The following is a 20,618-nucleotide window of genomic DNA, read 5'->3' as shown; positions in this document are numbered from 1 at the left end:
GGGAAGGGAATAGAAGATAGAATTAAAAAAAAAACCTCTTTGAGTTGGGTATACATATTCTTGGTGGCTTTTCTGGCTCATAATAGACATTCTAATATAATTAGTCATTACTAGAATTCTGCTGCCCCTTTGACTTTTGGTATATGTGACACATTGATTTATACTGTCTTTATTGACACTGAAAATTGGACATGAATTCTTATTTTTCTCATGTGATTTACTTGAATCTGGCATGCAAAAAAACTATATAAAATAAGATGCTTTCATGTCATTCATACCCCTTGTTAACAGTTTTGTTTATTCTCAAGGTAGGTAAGACAAATTGTTTCATTGGCTTCAGGAGGCTCTGAATTTTAATGTTAAATGCATTGGTCCACACTTAAAAATAGGTTGGGGATTTTCTAAAATGTAAGAGCATTGTAGTAGCTATCTTGCCTGATATTAAATAGCAGTTGATACCTCATGGAAGCTTAGGGAGCCATTCATTTAAGAAATTGGTCTGCTTCAATATGGTGTAATCTTAACTAAATTTTATTTCCTTCTCTTCTTTGTAAAGAAAATTTTATATCAATAGGAGATTTTTCTGAAAAGAAAAAAAGAGTTTGTTTTTCCTACTTAGTTCTTCCTCTGACTGCACCGACCTTTTCAGGTGAACTGCATGTAAAGTAACAGAATATGACTGTAGAAGGGAAAGGGTAAAGTAGTTGAATTTTCAAGGTATAGAAATCCTGTTACTGTGCAAATGTCTTCTTACTCTTCTGGATTTTTTTCCTTCTAATATATATGTATATCAAACAAAAAATAGGGAAAGGTTGAAATAGAATTGTTAATGTAAATGCATTTTTGTTTGTAGTCTTCCACTTGGTTCACTCACTAAGATTTATTGAGAGCCTGCTGTTCATATATAGCACCATGCTAGGTAGGTAATGGTGTGTTGGGGAGTTCAGAGAAAAATGAAAGTAAGATCTCTTGTCTGTAGGACAACAGTCTATTTGGAGACTTGAAAAAAAAAAAAAAAAGAAAAAAGAAATCAGGCAGATAAACTTCAGAATATTTAGTTTTCAACATTGATTTCCAGAGCCTCAGCTGAATGCTACCTGTGGAACTTGTAGAGCATTTTGTACTTAAGCCATATTTTAACTTGGCTTAAACCACAAAATTACCCATCTAGATTATGAGCTCCTAAGGAAAGAGTATAACACAGTCAACTTTGTGTCCTATATATGTCTGCTCTAGGGTACAGGTTTTGCCTAAGTGGTGGCATGGAAACCAAATTCTAGGAATTTCTGTGCTTCTTTGTTTAGTGTCATTTTATTATGTCATCCTGGGCAGTAATTGGAAAATGTGTAGGCTTGATGTAGTTTTTGGGGAGGAGGAAGTGTATTCTAGGCTGGGGATAGTCTGAGCATTTGTGGGCTTGGAATTGGACACAAGGTGTTTGAGAAACATCACAGACACTGATAAGAGCAGGGTTTTTTTTTGTTTTTTTTTTTTTTTTTTGCCTGTACCCTGGGCACCTGGAAGTTTCCAGAGATTGAACCCACACCACAGCAGTGACCTGAGCCTCTGCAGTGACAATACTGAATCCTTAACCCACTGAGCCACGTGGGAACTTGAAGAGCCGTTTTTGTTGAGGAGCAGTAAGGGCAAAGTTTGCCTCGCTTGCAGATTGTGAAGAACTTTTTTTTTTTTTTTTAATTATTTATTATTATTTTTTTCCCACTGTACAGCAAGGGAGTCAGGTTATCCTTACATGTATACATTACAATTACATTTTTCCCCCAGCCTTTCTTCTGTTGTGAAGGACTTTTTAATATTGAAAAGTAATCCATACATATGCCAAAGGACACGGTGTGGTCATTAAATGACCATTTGTTAAATGAATGACAGGTCTGAATCTTCAAGAACACACCATGATCAGTTTCTTGTGTATCCTTTAAGAGGTTCATTTCCTAGGTAAACATTTAGATTGTTTCCAGTCTTGTACTATAATAAACTCAAGACCTGTACTGAAGTGAACACCCTTGTCCATGTACCATTACATTTAAGATTTTTTATTGGAATTATACGTGAACATAGTTGACAACATTAATAGGACCAAAAGTATAATGAAAACATTTTTGCCACATGCCTCATCACCCTTGAGTTCTATACTCCAGATACAACCTCTTTTCATCTGTTTTAATTCTAGAACTTCCACATTGTCACATGTGTTTCTGTTACTAGTTCTTGCCTTTTTTTTTTTCTTTCCCCATTCTAGACATTATTTGTTAACTTCTTTTATCTTCCTACTCTGAGAAATGGGTTTCCTTTCCTCCCCTCCCCTCCCTTCCTCCCTGCAGCATGGAGTTCCCAGAGCAGGGATCAGATCTGAGCTGCAGCTATGATGGAAGCTGCAGCTGCAGCAACGCTGGATCCTTAACCCACTGTGCTGCTGATCCTGTTGCACCACAGTGGGAACTCCAAGATGGGTTTTCTTATTACCAGCTGTCTATTGACTTTCTACTAAGGAGGAGGACTGGATAAAGAATTCAAAGTACAAAACAATTTTCAGTCATTACTGTGAAGACCAAACATCCCTTGTCACCCTTGCCAGGTCTTATGCTCTTCTGAATCCTTAAAAAAATTATATATATAACTGACATTTTATTATTTCTTAATCTCTGGAAGCTTTTGGTATCTTTGCTGCATAGATATCTTTAGTCTTTTGACATTTCAATTTTGCAAGCACGCGTCTGAGATTATCTGAAGAATAAATTCCTGGCAGTAGAATTAGTTGAGTTAAAGTTTGGTATCTTTAAAATTGCGATAGATATTGTCTGGTTGTAATAAGAATTCTTTTATTCCAAAGTGTCTTCTAGCTAAGCTCTAGTTGTCAGAAAGTCTGGTTTTGACAGAGGTCAGTGCCACCCTCTGTGTAAGTGTATCTGTTCTTTGAGCTTTTGCATTAAAGTTATTTTGAACTTGGCACCACCTTCTCCCAGCTTTGGCTCTAACACTTCTCTTCCTGCTCCTTCCCCCAACACACACACACATGCACCTAATTTTCATTCACCCTCCCAGTGTCTTTTCTCATCTATTAACAGCAGTACAAAATATTTTCTAGGTTACTAATTAGAATAATTAGTACAACTGATCAATTAGTCATAGATACTAGATTCATTGCTAAGTACACTGTAGCATCTTGTTGCTGGGTGAAGGATAAGGACTTCTAGATAAAGGGTTCAGAGCCATCTTGAGAAGGAAATTTAAGTTTAGAAACAGAATCAAGGCATCGAGTCAGGTATTAGCAGAGAAAACCAGAGGCTGTGGACTGCACCCTGGGGGTAAGCGTATACCAAGAGATAGGAAAAGCAGCAGCTAAGGAAGCACTGAAATAGGCAAATGTAAACGTGCTGTAAGAAAACTAAAACTCAGTGGAAGGAAAAGTTTTAGGAAAGAGGGTGAGGTTGGTGTTATTTCACAGAGAGGTGAGGAAGAAGGAGGACGAAAAAAATGGCTTTGGTGCACAGTGTAAGCGCAGTGGTGGGAGTTAAAGCTGGAAAGGTAAGGAGATGGAGTTTGCTGGTGCAGAGCACTTACTTAAGAACTTTTATCTGCAAGAAAGGGACAGGCTGGGGCAGAAGGTGGCGTGGATTCAGGATCTAAAGTGGTTGTTTTTAGGTTGCAGGAGAGGTTACCTGTGCATGTTTAGATTCAGGTGGAAGAGGAAGGATGGCTATAGTAATCTAAGGACAAATTTCGCAGCACATTTTAAGAAGGAAGAATGACTGATGGAGATCTTTCCCTCTGAGCCTGGAGGGAGGGGGAAGATCACGGTGAGGAGGTAAGAATGAGTCTAGTGGTTAAAAGCTCACACTGGCTTCAGTACGGTTAGTGGGATTTTGAGCTTGGCGATTATATACTCCTTGCTTTGTTTACTCACAGAACATCTAATATATCACTTTGGTGGGGATACAAAGGTGAGGAAACTACCAAATGAGTTTATAGAGACAGTTTGTTTATCTCTCTGTCTTTTTATAATGGCTATTCTTAGCCTGAGAGCAGGCACAGAAGGAGTAGGCTGTGGGGCCCTTGAGTGTCTTAAGAGGTCAGCAGAATTAGGGCGGTGGTGAGGAAGACTCTGAACTAGTTAGCTTGAAGGTTTGGTCAGGATGTTGGGATAAAAAAGAAGGGGGATATTACGATAGGAGGAGATAATACTGCTTTTGAGATTGCAGAGGCAGAGCTCATAATAAAGTAGAATCCAACACAATTAGGAGATTGGAGGTTAGGTTTGATGGGTCAAATAATGAACAAAAATTACAAGACCACCATGAACATTGTAGCAGAGGTCTTCATTTCCGGGATCGTAGAAGGGGTTGGCACATTACAAGTCGTGTGTGTGTGTGTGTGTGTGTGTATGTGTGTATTTTGGCTGCGCCTATGACATGCAGAAGTTCCCTGGCCAGAGATTAAAGCTGAGCCACTGCAGTGACAACACCGGATCCTTAAACCCGCTGTGCTGCAAGAGAACTCCTACAAGTCATATTTTTATCACCGTATTCTTTTTTCTTTCTTTCTTTCTTTTGTCTTTTTAGGGTTGCAGCATATGGAGGTTCCCAGGCTAGGGGTCTAATTGGAGCTGCAGCATATGGAGGTTCCCAGGCTAGGGGTCTAATTGGAGCTGCAGCATATGGAGGTTCCCAGGCTAGGGGTCTAATTGGAGCTGCAGCTGCTGGCCTATGCCAGAGCCACAGCATCACAGGATCCAAGCCACATCTGCCACCTACACCACAGCTCATAGCAAAGCTGGTTCATAAACCCATTGAGGGAGGCCAGGGATTGAACCTGTGTCCTCATGGATACTAGTCCGATTCATTTCTGCTAAGCCGCAATGGAAACTCCTATGACCATGTTCTATGTAGGGTGGTAGAAAAATAAGATATCGTGAGTTTTTAAAAAGTGATGGGTTTTATAATGTCAGTGATCACCATTTTCAATATCTTGAGAATAATATTGTTGATGTGCTCTGTTTTTAGCACTCTTTTGAAAGCTCAATTTCACTTTAACGTTCATATCTATTAAATGATGCAGTGTGATACTTTTGATCTTGTGAGAAATGTGGAAGACTTTTTATTGACATGTGATATGTGTACAGAGGTAATTGGATAATAGTGGTGTAAATACCTAAAGGACCTGGGGTTAGTATAATAAACCAAGCACAAAAATAATTCTTTTTTTTTTTTTTTTTTTACTGTTTCTGTTTGCTCTTTTCTTTTCCTGTTTGCTCTTGCCTCATTACATCCTCTAGTTATAATGACTTGATTTGTGTTTATTAGTTAAGTACCATTACCTTCTTAGGATTAAAAAAAGCAGGTGCTTTTTTAATTTTTAATTTTTTAAAAATTTTATTGGAATATGTTTGACAGCAGGTGCTTTTTGATAGGCAGTGCTGGGAATATGTAATTGTCTGTAGAATGCCAACCTGATGGTAGCTATTTGCAGTTGCTTTAAAGAATAAACCAATCAACTTTCTATAAACTGAATGAATGTATTTTGATAAGACATTTGTCAAAAATGGATGGCTACTTAACAACAGGAGACTGATTTTTTTTTTTTTTTAATTGAAAACCGTAGATTCTCATAGTCAAGGTGACCAGATGTCCTATTTTTCTGGAGCAATCCTGGTTTATACCTACTGTCCTATCCAGTTATCACTCTCTTTCATTCTCAGAAATGTTCTGATTTAGACACTGCACTATATAGTCATTCTACTCGTTAGTCACATTTTGAGATTTATGGTCTCCCCTTTGAATCTTTGGTTGAAAGCAGCAGCCAGTGGTTGGTTTTACTTGTAAGAGGTTCAGAGAGACAGAACTAAGTTGCTTCTTTCTATGATTTTACAGTATATACAATATAAAAAGTGTTATCATTTGCACTGGTTTAGTAGTTATTATTTGAATTCAGCAGATGTGTGATGATACAATATTTAATCAGTGAGTAACAGTCTTTCAAAAATACGTCCTTTTTTCTTTTTCTTCCCCCCTACAGCACACACAAGTTCCCAGACAAGGGATCAAATCCAGGCCACTGCAGTGACAGCACTGAATCCTCCACTGCTAGCCCACCAGGGAACTCCTCAAGAATACACCCTTAATATCTTCTATTTTGAGAAAGAAAAATGGTAGTGTTGGGCCTTGGATTTGTTGTGTAAAAAATGTTTATTAAAAAAGCCCTTATTTTTCATTGTTTTCCTTTTTTCAAACAGCACTGATATTCTGAGGGAGCCTGTGTGTTTAGGAGGATGTGAGCACATCTTCTGTAGGTAAGTAATTATGACTTATAATAGATATATACACACACACACACACATATATATAGTGCAACTATATTTTTACTAGATAAGTCATGTAATCATATTGATATTAGTATTACCTTATGTTGTTTAACTAATAGACTGCAGGGTAACTCACTGTACATTGTCTCATTTTAATCTTTTTAACTGTCTTCATTTACAAATCAGAAAACTCAAAGCTCAAAGAGGATGATTTGTTGAAAGATAGAAAACTTAGTAAGTAGCTTTGCTAAGCTAGGGGAAAAAAATTAATACCTCTTACATAATTCAAATATGACTTATTTATTCTTATTTTTTTGTATCTAGACTTTCCAAATTGTGAAAGTTTGATTCTTACTGTTATTATATTACTTTCCTAGGACTGACATAACAAAGTATCAAAGCTGGGTGGCTCAGAGCAACAAACATTTACATGCTCACAGTTCTGGAGGCTGAGAGTGAGGTGTCAGTAGGTTTGGTTCCTTCTGAGGGCTGTGAGGGAGAATCTGTCCCAGGCCTCTCTCCTACCTTTGAGGTGGAGAATCTTTGGTTCCTGGAAATCTTCAGCTTTTCTTGGCTTAGAGATGTATCACTCTGATCTTAGCCTTCATGTTCACATGGCATTCTCCCTTATGTGTGTGTTTGTCTCTGTGTCCAGATTTCTTTTTTTTAGTACAACTATCAATTAAATTGAATTAGGGCCTACTCTGATGATCTCATCTTTTTTTCTTTTTACAATTGCACCTGTGACATATGGAAGTTCCTGGGCCAGGGGTCGAATCAGAGCTACAGCTGCAGCTGTGCCAGATCCTTAACCTACTGAGCAAGGCCAGGGATCGAACCTGCATCCTCAGAGACGATTCCAGGTCTTTAACCTACTGAGCCACAGCAGGAACTCCTGATGATCTCATCTTAATGTGGTCATCTATGAAGACCTTATTTCCAAATAAGGTCGCATTCACAGGTCCTGGGGTTTAAGACTTACGCATCTTTTGGAGGGACACAATTCAAGCCATAACAGTTATTTGAAATTGTATCCATCAAAGCCCTGGCTTAGAGGTTAGAATATTAGATTTTCATCATCTTATTTCTTACTCAGGAGAAATCAATTAAAGGAGTGAATGTTTTAGTTTAATTGTCTGTGAGACAGAGTTAATATATCCTTCTTTGAATCAGTCTTTTAATTATTTCAAGTTATGACTATGTGATTACCTTGCATGAGCATACTGCAATATGAAGTTTAAACACATATGAAAATAGTTTACTGTGTGACTTCAGTGGGTTAGGGATGTGTGGGAGGTAGTTACCGTTGGGGTCCCAATTTGTTTCTAGAAACACAGATCTGTTGCATAGGGCACATCCAGCAGGAGGATGGGGTAGGAAATAGTATCTATTGCCAACCTGATACCTCCATGTGAATGATGAAATGCGGTTTCAGACTTGATATGCTCAGAGCAGATCTGTTGATCATCTTCGCCTTTGCCCAGTTCTTCCCTTGATAACCTTCACAGCAATAAATGGTGCCATCGGAATAAATGATAGTGAATTTACTCAAAGCAAAAGCTGCTAGTCATACCTGATTGCCATTTTTCTTCTTCCCCATCCTTAAGCTTTGTCAGTTTCACCTCAAAGTGTACCCTAAATCTTGAATTTTCCCACTTTTTTCTCTGTGTGATACTGTTTATACTTTGGTCTAAGCCACTGTCCAATTCTCTCTCTCAGACTTAGTTCATTAAACACATCAAACTCACTCCTGCCCGAGGACTTTTGCACTTACTCTTTCTTCCATCTAGTATGTACTTCTGCTAAATTTTTGTGAGGCTACCTTTCCATTAGTTGCATTTCAGCTCAAATACTACCTCCTCCAAAGGTCTCCCATTATCTCTTTAAAATTTTGTCCATTTCCTGTCTCCACTCTGTGGCATGCAGATTTATTTTGTTTCAGGGGATGTACTCACTGTATATAATAGACTAGTGAGAAATCTGGTGCATAACAGATTCCATGAAATTGTATGCAAAGCGTGTGTGTGTGTTCCATACCTTTTAATTGGATTCTAAAAGGGTCTGTGACTTAAAATGGCTAATGAAAGATTAAGACAGGGATGAGAACATTTAAAAGAGAAAATGGTCGTCTGTGCATTCAGTGTACTCCTGGTTCGTTTTTATTATATGATGCCAAGAATTAGGGCAGCTGTTTGTATTCTTTGCAGATTTGTAGCTATGTAAAGCTGCTGAGAAATGCAGTAAATACCATGCAGCCTTTTTTTTTTTGTCTTTTTGCTATTGCTTGGGCTGCTCCCGCGGCATATGGAGTTTCCCAGGCTAGGGGTCGAATCGGAGCTGTAGCTGTGGGCCTATGACAGAGCCACAGCAACGAGGGATCCGAGCTGTGTCTACAACCTACACCACAGCTCACGGCAACGCCGGATCGTTAACCCACTGAACAAGGGCAGGGATCGAACTCGCAACCTCATGGTTCCTAGTCGGATTCGTTAACCACTGCGCCACGATGGGAACTCCCATGCAGCTTTAAAAGTTGGTTTTGATATGTCCCAGTGCAACCGAAGCACTAGAGTCGAGGGGAGGTTGGAGGGATAACAGATTTTTATCTTATTGACATGTTCTGGTAGTTTCAGAATACTTTCATGTCCGTAAAAGTAGTCCATGAACTTTCTTTAAGACATGTGGCAGGGAGACCCAAACTTTTGGTCTCAGCCATTTTATCCTCTTAAAAAATTAAGGAACCCAAAGGGCTTTTGTTTATTATATATGTGTGTATTTACCATGTAAAACTAATATTTTTAAAAAAATGACTACATTTAAAAATAATAAATCTGTTACATAGTGACATAAGTAACACTTTTTAGGGAAAATAACTATTTTATAAGCCAAATTAAAAATAGGAGAGTGGCATTGTTTTCACGTTCTTGCAAATCTCTTTATTGTTTTGGTGAGTAGCCAGCAGATTTTCATATCCACCTACGTATTTAAAATGTTTTGATAATGTTGTTCTGATTAAAGCATATGAAGAAAATCTGGTCTTATACATATCTATAGTTGTTAAAAAGTATTTTAACAGCCTTTTAAAATAATTATGAATATTCTTCATTGCTACTCTATCACTACTTGTCAAGTGCTAGTTTCTTTAGATTCGTTACAGCTATATCGGTGAATGTTTTGTACTTTGTTATATTAAATTTCACTGGTTTATCCTGTACTTTGAATGGCTGTTTTGTCCATATGATTTTATGACATCACACATTGGTCATTTGGAAAATGTTGGCTCAATGAGTTAGGCAGATCTATTGAGAACCAACATATATCTCCAGAATTCTGGATTAATGTATTCAAAATAATTTGATAGCATTAAGACATGTATTACAGGGAGTTCCACTGTGGCTCATCGGGTTAAGAATCCGACTAGTATCCATGAGGATGAGGGTTTGATCCCTGGCCTCGCTCCGTGGGTTAACAATCTGTCATTGCCACGAGCTGTAGGTCGCAGACATGGCTCAGATCTGCTGTTACTGTGGTTGTGGCACAGGCCAGCAGCTGCAGCTCTGATTCCCTGAAAAGAAAAAAGGAAAAAAAAGACATGTATTACAGAATATATAAAATAGATTGAGTAGATTGATCTGAGTACTAGTGTGGTGCTGGTTAAGTATCTTAACTAGATCTCATTTTCCTCATCTGAATGGGATGGTGGCACCTGCAAACATATGGAGGGTCCCAGGCTAGGGGTTGAATTGGAGCTACAGTTGCCAGCCTACACCACAGCCACAGCAATGTGGGATCTGAGCCGAGTCTGCAACTTACACCACAGTTCATGGCAACTCCAGATCCTTAACCCACTGATCAGGGCCAAGGATTGAACGTGTGTTCTCATGGATGCTAGTCAGATTTGTTTCCACTGAGCCATGACGGGAACTCCAAGATGGTGGTTCTTTGATGAATGGATTTTGACTATATTTCACTGGTGTTCCTCAAATAAGTGTTGCACAACAATTGATGATTTAATAAAAAAGTGGGCAGAAGATCTAAACAGACAATTCTCCAAAGAAGACAGAAAGATGGCCAAAAACCACATGGAAAGATGTTCAACATCACTCATTATTAGAGAAATGCAAATCAAAACCACTCTGAGGTGCCACTTTACACCAGCCAGAATGGCCATCATCAAAAAGTCTATACATAATAAGTGCTGGAGAGGGTGTGGAGAAAAAGGACCCCTGTTACACTGTTGGTGGGATTGTCAATTGGTGCAAGCAGTGTGGAAAACAGGATAGAGATTCCTCAGAAAACTAAACATAGAACTACCATTTGATCCGCAATCTCATCCCTGGGTATCTATCCAGAGAAAACCGTGACTGTGAAAAGCAACATGTACTCCGATGTTCATTGCAGCATTACTTGTAATAGCCAAGACATGGAAACAACTAAATGTCCATCGACAGAGGAGTAGATGCAGAAGATGTGGTACATATACACAATGGAATATTACTCAGCCATTAAAATGAACGAAATACCAGCATTTTTAGCAACATGGATGGACCTAGAAATTATCATGCTAAGTGAAGTCAGTCAGACGATGAGACACCAACGTCAAATGCTTTCACTTACATGTGGAATCTGAAAAAAGGACAGAATGAACTTCTTTGCAGAACAGATACTGACTCACAGACTTTGAAAAACTTAGGGTTTCCAAAAGAGAGAGGCTAGGGTGTGGGGGGATGCTGGGGTTTGGAATGGAAATGCTATGTCATTGTACAACTTTAATAAATTCATTGAGTAATATATTAAAAAATGTTTGATTTAAATCTCCTGAGGAATCAGTTTACCTGTTTTATATGTTGGGGTTCCAAGTTAAGTGTTCTTAACTATAAGCAAACTCAAAAAATTTCCTTTCTTTGCTAAAGAAATTTGACCCAGTGATCTGGAAGGCCTCTCTCAGCCACTGGCTTATAATTCATTTTACAACGTGTATTGAGTTACTTATGACATGAATCAAGCTGGGATCTGAGAATACAAGGATTGTAAATACCACAGCCTTTTTCTGAGGGGAGCTCCTGTTTTAAGAGTCATCTGAGTCTGCATATGAGTGGGTCACACGAAAAGGGGGTAGTTTTTGGAAATGTGGTATTTATAACTGCTATATGACCCAGTCCTGCTGCAGCCCCCCTGGTGAAGCTAAGGAAGGAGTAGGTTTATAGTTTTCTTATTTCAGAATTCACAATAGGCTTCAGGGGGGATTATGAACAAAAACTTGTACCCATCTTCATCAGTCACAAATAACCCCTAAAGTTAGGAAAACCCTTTGAATTATGAGACTATAACTCTTGGACAGATAATCCAAGGTAATTTGAGTCTACAGGTTATAAAAGTGTCTGAAAGAACCAAAGATGTTTTCTCAAAAACTGCTTTAAAGCCTTTAGATACGTATAAAAACAGAAGAAAAGAAAACTTTCCTTGTCTCTTTGCAGTAATTTTAGTTATTTCCATGAAGCATAGTGTGAGGTTTAGGGTAGGAAATGTTGAAATGCATGGCTTGCATGCATTAGGTACAGGATATGTTTGTTTATATCTCCCTCTGTACTCTCACTCTTTAGAAACTGTAGATTTTTATTATGCAGACTATTGTCTGGCCAGGTGTAGTCTCCTCATAACAAATTGCATAAGCAACCTTAGATTTAGATTGTGTGTCTGTGTGTGTGTTATGCTCTTTCCAGAACACTGTTTTAGCTAATATTTTGTAATCGACCATTGTTAGAATAGCCTCTCTTCACTTACTTCTGTTCAAACTATTTGTTTGTTTTTTGAAATTTGGATTCTACTGGATGTGTTGATGTCTATATTTTTTAATCCTTTTAAAGTAATTGTATAAGTGACTGCTTTGGAACCGGATGTCCAGTGTGTTACACCCCCGCTTGGATACAAGATGTGAAGATAAACAGACAGTTGGACAGCATGATCCAGCTTTGTAGTAAGCTTCGAAACTTGCTGCATGACGCTGATTCTTCAGGTGAGAAATATCACTGTCTCTTTTAGAATTAGAACTAACTGATAAATTCATATTGATCACATAAAGTATGTAAAATATGAGTAACATATTTCAGAGTTTAAGGTTTATAGTATTAGGAATCATTTTGAGAGGTGACAGATACCTTAGAGATAATTAAGTCTGACTCTCTTATTTATTAGATGAGAAAGCAGGGTCCAGAAAAGTTAAATGTCTTAACTGAGTCACATATGCAGTTAGTACCAAGAGCAGAAGACTTTCACTGCCTATACTACCTACTTTTATGGTTATAATAATTTCTGTATCATATATATGGAAAGGTGATTTTTGTCCCTAATCATGGTGATTTTTCCTGAAACTCAAATATAATTTCATAAGATAGAATACAACATTCTTTGTATCATTTTTCTATGAATTAAATACATGTGCACATTTTTGAAAGAACAAAAATCTAATCTTTTTTTCTGTCTATTGGAGCTTAATCTTTTTCAGATTGTTGCTAGACTTTATATATTAACTATATATCTTTCCATTGTGCCTTCTACTGATAACTAATTGCTGTGGAAAGAAAGTAAAGTGGGAGTTCCTGTTGTGGCTCAGTGGTTAACGAATCTGACTAGGAACCATGAGGTTGCAGGTTTGGTCCCTGGCCTTGCTCAGTGGGTTAAGGATCCGGCGTTGCCGTGAGCTGTGGTGTAGGTCACAGACGTGGCTCAGATCCCGTGTTGCTGTGGCTCTGGCGTAGGCCAGTGGCTGCAGCTCCGATTTGACCCCTAGCCTGGGAACCTCCATATGCCATGGGAGCAGCTTTAGAAAAAGGCAAAAAGACCAAAAAAAAAAAAAAAGAAAGAAAAAAGAAAGTAAAGTGTTTTAGGAGTTCCCATTGTGGCTCAGTGGTTAATGAATCCGACTAGGAACCATGAGGTTGTGGGTTTGATCCCTGGCCTCTCTCAGTGGGTTAAGGATCTGGTGTTGCTGTGAGCTATGGTGTAGGTCACAGACGCTGCTCGAATCCTACGTTGCTGTGGCTATGGTGTAGGCTGGTGGCTACAGCTCAATACCCATAGCCTGGGAACCTCCATATGCTACAGGTACGACCCTAAAAAAGACACACACACAAAAAAGTAAATGTCTTTAAAAGCACAATGAGGAGCAGTTTTGTATAAGTTCATCTGTGTTTTCCACTCCAATAGCATTGATTAAAGCAGGAGTTCTTAATCAGGAGTCTATACATATTTAGGAGTTCCTGTTGTGGCTCAGTGGTGATGAACCCGACTAGTATCCATGAAGATGCAGGTTTGATCCCTGACCTTGCTCAGTGGGTTAAGGATCTGGCGTTGCTGTGGCTGTGGTGTAGGCAGGCACCTACACCTTTGATTCAGCCCCAGCCGGGAAACGTCCATATGCCATGGATGCAGCCCTAAAAAGACAAAAAGTCTGTGCACGTTTAGTAGTGTTGAGTGTTGGGGTGGGGGAGGAGTCATGAGCTTCTTGAGTTAAGTGTACAGTATAAAAAATGCTCATGTCTATGTGAAAGTGTCTTTCATCAGATTTTTAAACATGCATGGTCTGATAGGAATGTTGGCCATGCATTGAAAGTTCGGTTGCTGCTTTGTTTGTGGTGTCATGATGTTTTGATTCTTCTTCAGTTGCTGTATAGTAATATGTTAGCTAGCTTGTTAGGGCTGCTGTAAAAATGTACCATAAACCGAGTGGCTTAAACAACAGAAGTTTTTGTCTCATAGTTCTGGAGGCTAGAAGTTCCAAATCAAGGTGTGGGTGCATTAAATTATTTCAAGATCTACGAGGGAAGGATGTGTTCCAGGCCTCACTCCTGGACTTGTCAGAGGCAGTCTTCATGTTCATGTGGTGGTCTTCTTGTACACACATTTGTGTCAAATTTCCCTTTTTTGTAAGAACACCATTCGTATTGCCTTAGAGTCCCACCTTCCTCATCTTTACTAATTATATTGTCAATGACCCTGTTTCCAAGTAAGTTCACATTTTGAGGCATGGTATTAGGACTTCAAAATAGGAATTTTGGGAGAGACACAGTTTAACCCATAAACAAGTAATGTGACGTTTTTAATGGTGATAAATGGGGGAGCAGAATAATCCTCAGTGGATTAATTGTAGTCAATTTAGGCTTACTGGGTACCACGTGCAAAAAAGAATTAGATGACCCCTTAAGAATTTTACTGTAGTTAGTGATATTTGAATTGTCAGTATGGTTTTCATATTTTATGGACTGTGGAATATGAAATGCCTTGATATTTCATCATTAAAAAGATATTTAAAAGAGTTTCCATTATGGCTCAGTGGGTTAGGAACCTGACTAATATCTATGAGGGTATGGGTTCAATCCCTGGCTTCGCTTAGTGGGGTAAGAATACGGTGTTGCCATGAGCTGTGGTGTAGGTTGCAGATGTAGCAAGGATCCTGCGTTGCTGTGGCAGTGGTGTAGGTTGGCAGCTGTAGCCCTGATTTGACCCCTAGCCTGGTAACTTCAATATGCCACACGTGTGGCCCTAAAAAGAGAAAGAAAAAAAAATTTACAAAAATTACTGAGTTGAGAACAAAGTTTTGTATTGGACCTGAGGCCTTTTGGAATGCTTTCTTTCTCATCTAAGAGTAGAAATGGCATTTGGGGAGAGAATTGTGGTGATTCATTTTCCAAAGACTATTTTGTGTTCATTTTCCATATTATAATGAATAATAATTACATTCCTCATTACTAGGCTTTAGCTGTGCTTGCTTTAACATTTTCCTTATATTAAGATGATGTGTATTTTCATTGTTTAGCTGACATATAATCAGAATTTTAGGATCTTTATTCTGTAGGTGAGGAAATTGAGGGCTTGGGTTATGCGGGGTAGTCGTATCATCCGTTTCTTGTTTATTGTTTTGTCATTTACACAGTGCTTTTGCTGGAAGTATGAGTATTTGTTTTATTTGTTGAGTTGGAGAAGAATTGGCAGTGTTAAGACTAATTCATCTCCTAGAGACTAAACTTAATTAAATCAATTTTAAAACAAACTCTTAGATTCTGATTTCGGTAATCCGTTTTGTAGTGTTACCATCCTCCTTTGCTACATTTAGAGAGCATAAAGTAAGTCTAGCATACAAACATATTGAAATATAAATTTTTATCTGGATCTGTAATTTCTATGGTACAGAGCTTTCCCTACTTACTATACGTTGCATCATCATCAACTTTTCCTTGCAGAGTTCCCCCCAAACTAGCCTTGAAGGGCTTTTGAGGTGTTTTCTTTCTGTAGATCCCTTTGTTTCCTTACAGTTTATCTACTCATTATATTTCATGCATAAATATCTTTATGTTAGTTTATTACATAGCAAGTTATTCTAAAACTAAAGTGTTAAAAGGCAAACTAGGTGAATAGGTAGAGGGAACTTAATAGTTGGAGACAAATAATGCTGGATTCTCATTATAATGAGGAAATTAGGAAATAATCTTCATTGTAAAATAAAGGTATTAGAGTAAGTGATCCCTAAGTTCTAGCTCCCAAGATCATGTGGTTCTGTTCAACGGTGAGAAGTTGAAGATGAATTAAGTGGGATGGTTGGACATCTCCCACATTTTCTCTATTTATTCTTTTAAACCTGTAGTTCACAATTTATCTTCCAAATGAACCTTGTTACTTTCATTTACTATAAAATATATAATTACTGTAATTAAGGTGGGTAATTAGGAAGAACTTGTCAAATCATAGACATAGTATATGATATACAGGAGATAAAGAAGCCTGATTTATAGTAATACTTTCTAAAATGAGCTTCTAAATACTTGAACAGATTTTTCCTGGTTCAGTGTACTTTAAAGAGAAGAGATTGTCTGTCATAAATTTTTCTGACAACCATTTATGGATAATTTTACCTTATTGTTTAAAACATAGTCTGCTTTCTACAAGTGGAGTTAAATTTATAAGTTTTTATTTCCTCTTGCTTCCCCTTCCCCCAGACTTTGCAGGTGCTGGTCAGTTTCTCTGAAGCATATGTTGGTATTGGTGACATAAAAAAAAATGCTTTGATTACGCTTTCATAGGGTCCCAATTTTCTTTTCGGTTTTCAGGAGAGATGCTGTCTTCTGAAGTGAATTACATAGTGTTTCATATATGCGATGACTTTTTTATAATAGAGGAAGATGAGCATTTGAATAGCTGTGTTGCTGTTGTTTTGTTTTAAATAGAACTGAATACTTCTTAACTTACAAAATAATCATTCTTTAGTGAAGGCGTTAATGTTGCACAGATGGTAGCAAAGTACTTTCCTTTGATTTTTAATAAGGGACTAGTTTGTCAAAGAGATTTCTCAACTTCTGTTGTGAAACCTATAATAGAGAATAATTTGAAAGGCACACAATGTACATCATTATAATCCTTTGATGTAGATTAATGATAGCTAAATCACATTTTCTAATTGCCTCCCTTTTCTATAACTTATTATTAAATTTTAAGAAAAACACTTGGCTAAGCAGCTCCTTAGCAACGTGCACATCTCTATTCCTTGATATTTTGTAGTGGCCTCAGAAATATTTAAATCCAGAAAATAGAATTCTTTTAAATATCATCATTAAGAAATTTACTTTGTAGAGGAAGGACCAATATTTTTCTTCATGAAACGAATATGGTAATTTATCATGCTTAGAAGCATTCACACATAAAAACTGTTGTAGCTGTTAATAGTATGATTTATGTTACAGCAGTGGTGGTGTTTTTGCTTTTTCCAGTCTTAGCTTTGTTGTGCTGTGTAAAATCCAGAACTTAAAATTATGTTTTCTGTTGTGATTCTTGCTTATTAGTTAGGACAAGATACCTAATTACAATCTTCTTGAATAAATCTGTTACTGGGTGATTAGTGAAATTATTATGTACACATAAATTACATGAATATATACTCTCTTTATTTACTCCTTTATAAGTTATGAAATGTGTGCTCCTGAGTTTGAAATCGTGTTTTTTTAGATTTAGACTTTTTTAGTTGATTGTGTTATTCTTACCTATAAGCTTTAATTTTCCTTTAAAATGACTAATTCTGCATTTTTTAAGTTTTATAAGAACTGAAGACCAGAATTTGACTTGGTTTTAATTCAGAATGTCATCAGCTATGTTTAGTAATCAGCTGTGTGTAATAATAAATTAAAAAAAAAAAATTAAGTACGGGTTTTTACGAACTCTCGGAAAATTAACCTGTAAGTCTTTGTAATCCCGAGTCTTTTCTTAAAAAGTAATCCCGATAACATTTCATTTTGACCTTTTTCTCTAGACTTGAGATTATGTCGGAAAGAACTTGGTTTTGAAACCTACTTGTTCACTGCAGAGAACCGAGTAGAATTTAGACATAAAGTCTCCGTGTGAATGGTTGCTCACTCTGTTTTTATTTCCAAGACCCTGTCCTAATAGCACTTTTCAGAGCAGGTGGTGTTCAGTTCAGACATTAAAAGGGTGTCAGAGGGTCTGCTCTTATCTGGATAACTGCTTTTCCAGCTGGGTATAGCATTTACCGACTTCTCAGTGCAGTGCTTCTTTTTTCCATTTCTCGGAGGAAGGGGTAGCTTTTTTGGAGTGGAGTGAGTTGTGATTGAGTTCTTTAGGTTGGGAGGGATCATATCTCCGAAATTTCTAAAGATAAATGCCAATTGTTTTTCAAAAGCCGCTCTGTTTCATTTTTTGTTATCTGTTTAAAGTGCTGTCTTTTACTTGGCAGATCTGTTTCTAGAGATAGGACTTTGTACTTCAGAAACATGAGGTGAAAGACTAAACAGACCAGATTTTGAACTTTAGGGAAGATCTGAGATTTTAATTTATTAATCATCTTGTGTATTAATAATTTTAAACTGATAATAGTGTTCTGTGTGAATAAAGAATATCTAAAAGGAATTCAAAAATAAGATATTTCGTAACTTCCTTTTCTCTTGCTAATATTTTAAGACATGAGAAATGTTGAAATGTATTCCCAAAAACAATTAGAAAAATGAAATTAAAATTACATTGTATCTCTTAAGTATGAAAGCTTCACAGGAATAACACACTTGACAATTTTCTGTAACCCCTTAGTATCATAAGAAGCATTTCTTTCCTCCACAGTGGATGTTACTAATCCTTAGGAGTAAGATGCATCAGTGGCTATTAGTTTTCTTCTTAAAGTAACTTCGGTTTAGAACTTGGTTCACTAAAATTTTTCGCTAGATTCCACAATGTAAGAAAAATTTTACACAGAGTTCTCTTCAGCTTGAATGAGGAGTGACCTCTTAGGAGAAAAACAATCTAGATATATATTTTTTTCTCTCTTTTTTAAAAGTAGGACCAATACAACATATTCCAGTTGTCCTGTTGGTTAAATCTCTATTTGGAGAATGAGTATCAGGCAATGTGAATTAGTCACTGTAAATCCTGTCAGGTGGTGGTGGTTGTGGTGGTTCCAGTTTCCCTGCCTTTCCGGTGTTTTTTTTTATTGTACCTGAAATGGCCTCTTGATAATCCAGTTTGTGTGCAGAGAAGTATATGTGTTGGGAGACACAGTCCTTCCCTCTCCTTTCTCTTAAATTTTTTTTTTTTTTTGGTCTTTTTGCCTTTTCTAGGGCTGCTCCTGCGGCATATGGAGGTTCCCAGGCTAGGGGTCTAATCAGGGCTCTAGCTGCTGGCCTACACCACAGCTCACCGCAATGCTGGATCCTTAACCCACTGAGCAAGGCAGGGATTGAACCCGCAACCTCATGGTTCCTAGTCGGATTCGTGAACCACTGAGCCATGATGGGAACTCCTCTCCTTTCTCTTAAATTTAATCTTTCATCTTTAAAATGAGAGAGTTGGACTAGTGAGCCTCGAGTTTCCTTTAGCCCTTAAAATGGATTCAAGCCTCTCTGGTATGTAAATACTTATCAAGATTTAAGAGAGAATGTCAGACAGTTCATTCATTGATTCAGCAGTATTTTCTGAGCTCCGTTTATGTGCTCACCACTGTGCTGGGCTGACCTGGGTTGGTCTTACTATCTGTACGGGTGAGAAAAGAGAATTTTATGGTAATATTTTTTTAAAGAAAATCGAATGGGCTTAAAGGCAAAAACAAAGTAAGAGAACTTGAGGCAGAAGCATTGCCAAGATCAGAGAGTGGAGAGGCACACTGATTGTTCACTATTCCTCTGTTCACTATTCCTGGAGCATCTGTTAACGGGAAAGACTACCATCCGAAAAATTACCAGTATATACAAAAGACTGTACTATATATCGAGTAAAGAAAAACTCGTTTCTCCTTTGTGTCTCCTCTACTCACACTCCTGTTAGGTACAGTAAGATGTGTGGGTTTCCACGTAGCAAGCCATTCTGTACCATCAGCTGAGTGTTGTCTACCTGGATCTGACGCTACCATCAGATCCAGTCTCAAGTCCAGGTAGTGCTCCCCACCGACTGGCCATAGGTTGGAGGCTTCCGTGAACTCCCCAGGTTTGAGTAATTTGCTAGAGTGACTCAGAGAACTCAGGAAGACATTTTACTTGCCAGATTACTGATTCATTATAAAAGGGTATATTTCAGGAACAGCCAGACAGGAGAGGTGCATAGGGTGAGGTATGTGGAAGGGGCAGGGGGTCGCCTCTGAGTGTCCCAACACCATCACATGTTCACCAGCCTGGAAGATTGCCATCCCTGTTATTTTTGAGTTTTTATGGAGGCTTCATTACATAGGTACCACTGACTAAGTCATTAGCCATGGGTGATTGTCTCAGCCTCTGTCCTCTTCTCTTCCTGTAGGTCAGAGGACAGAGGATGGGATTGAAAGTTTTAATCCTATAATCCATGTTGGTTCCCTTGGCAACCAGCCTTCATTATTAGGGACTTTCCAAAAGTCACTTCATTAACTCAGATTTGATTGAAGGGGCTTGTTATGAATAATAAAAGACATCAGTCTCATCTTTTTCTTTGGAGCTGTTTTGGAAACTGGTAACGCATCTAAATATAACAAAAGATGCTTCTAAGGTTCATAAAGTAACAAAGGTTTTAGGAGTTGTGTGGTGGAACAATGGACTAGAGCAAATACACATTTCTTTCTTTTTTTTTTTTTTAAGGCTGCACTCATAGTATATGGAAGTTCCTAGGCCAGGGATTGAATGCTAACTGCGGTGCCACAGCTAAAGCAACACCAAATTCTTTAACCTACTGCACTGGGCAAGGGATCAAACCTGCATCTCCACAGCATCCTGAGCTATTGCACCACAGTGGGAACTCCAGCGCATTTCTTATAAATCACAATGTCACATATAGTGTGTACGTA

The 20,618-nt window shown here is 37.9% G+C and overlaps 1 protein-coding gene across 1 annotated transcript in view; it reads left to right on the top strand.

Annotated features, from left to right (window-relative positions):
• The window catches only part of BARD1 (BRCA1 associated RING domain 1), an 83,424-nt gene that overhangs the window by 5,105 nt on the left and 57,701 nt on the right, over positions 1-20,618 (top strand). The window contains exons 2-3 of the mRNA XM_047773426.1: positions 6,251-6,307; positions 12,187-12,335. Coding sequence (XP_047629382.1) covers positions 6,251-6,307; positions 12,187-12,335 — 206 coding nt within the window. The remainder of the gene's footprint in view (positions 1-6,250; positions 6,308-12,186; positions 12,336-20,618) is intronic.

This window comes from Phacochoerus africanus, chromosome 3 (assembly GCF_016906955.1).
Source record: "Phacochoerus africanus isolate WHEZ1 chromosome 3, ROS_Pafr_v1, whole genome shotgun sequence".
Lineage (NCBI taxonomy): Eukaryota > Metazoa > Chordata > Mammalia > Artiodactyla > Suidae > Phacochoerus > Phacochoerus africanus.
Note: the sequence above shows the minus strand (reverse complement) of the source record. Positions and strands in the feature narration are given on the sequence as shown.